This window comes from Phoca vitulina, unplaced genomic scaffold (genome assembly GCF_004348235.1).
Source record: "Phoca vitulina isolate PV1807 unplaced genomic scaffold, GSC_HSeal_1.0 scaffold3308, whole genome shotgun sequence".
NCBI lineage: Eukaryota > Metazoa > Chordata > Mammalia > Carnivora > Phocidae > Phoca > Phoca vitulina.
In genome coordinates, this window is record NW_022592990.1 from 603 (window position 1) to 1,987 (window position 1,385).

General features: G+C 51.0%; 1 protein-coding gene across 1 annotated transcript; it reads right to left on the reverse strand.

The window, feature by feature from the left end:
- Positions 1-290: 290 nt before the first annotated feature.
- LOC116629793 (late histone H2B.L4-like) lies at positions 291-779 on the reverse strand. The gene has a single exon (XM_032400006.1). It carries the CDS (start codon positions 777-779, stop codon positions 360-362), a length of 420 nt encoding a protein of 139 aa, XP_032255897.1. The 3' UTR covers positions 291-359.
- Between the last annotated feature and the right edge of the window lie 606 nt (positions 780-1,385).

Below are 1,385 nucleotides of genomic sequence, written 5' to 3' on the forward strand. Positions count from 1 at the left end.
CTCATGAGAGAATGAGAGAGAAAAAGGTAAACATCATTATCGCAAAAATAACCCCCACTGAGGCTGACCTACAGAAATATCTAGCAGAAATGACTGCTTGGGAAAGCCAAGAAAAGCGGCATGGTTAAGGAGAGTCCACAGTTGTCCAAGGAATAAACTGCACTCAAATATACATTAAGCAGTGCCGATCCTGTTTGGTTCAAAGTGAAACTACTTTAAATATCCGCAGAATGCCACAACAAGAACAACAACTCTAGAGTTCGTCCCACTTTTTAAAGCTACAGGTCTCTTTGTGCCAAGTGAGGTGGCTCTGAAAAGAGCCTTTGGTTTGCGAGGTGGTCAGGCGGTCCTGAGGCAGCTCATTCGCGTGCGTTGAACCTGATGACGGCCTTGGTGGCCTCAGACACGGCGTGCTTGCCAATCTCCCCGGGCAGCAGCAGGCGCACGGCTGTCTGGATCTCCCTGAAGGTGATGGTGGAGCACTTGGTGGAGCGGGCCAGGCGAGAGGCTTCGTCGGCGATGCGCTCGAAGATGTCCTTAACGAACGAATCCAAGATGCTCACGGTCTTCTGCGAGAGGCTCAGGCCCTCGTGAACCTGCTTCAGAACCCTGGGGAAGTAGATAGCGAAACTGTTGGGGCAGCGGCGGCGGCGGCGGCGGCGGCGGCGGCGGCATTGGCGCCTTGGCTGCTCGTGCTTCGGGCTCTTCGGGTCCACTTCTGTGGGCTCCTCCGTGCCCACGCATTCGCCAGAAGAGGTCTCACAGCCAGGCTCAGCCATGTGGGGCTCGCCTTCCCGACAGCTCGGAAGGAAGGACAATGGCGGCTGCAGAGGGGCGCTGGCCCATTTATATTCACTGCATTTCCTGACGTCACGGGCAACCTCCATATCTGATTGGACAAAATGCAATGCAGGGAAGTGGGGCTCTATGCCAGGCCGTGTCCCCTGTGATTGCATACCCTCGAGCTTCACATCACATCGGACAATTAGAGAGGGAAATCCGGTGCCCTCTAAACTTCTTGGGACCTCGGTCAGATAATCTTTCAAACATTCCATTTCATTGTGCATTTTGTCTGCTGATTTTCAACATCAACACAGTAACAGATCTTAGGAGAGTCTTGTTTTTATTGGAATACTTTATATTGCACATCATTACCTTATTTCTGATAAGCAGTAAGTGCCATTGGATCAGGACATGCTAGAAACCAGGATGCTCTGGAGACCCAGAGTCAATGTGTCCATCTCTTAAATGACAGCAAAGGTAAGGTGGTGGTGATGGAAACACATGAGTACATTGGGAGAGAGGAAGAAAATGATGCCTGGGCTTAAACAGTTAATGAATGTGTAACAGGAGGTAGCAATATGTGAGCACCTTCCCTTTCTATT

Bases quoted from the DNA above. Each gene is read 5' to 3' on its own strand.
- LOC116629793 (XM_032400006.1), bottom strand. From the start codon at position 779: ATGGCTGAGCCTGGCTGTGAGACCTCTTCTGGCGAATGCGTGGGCACG.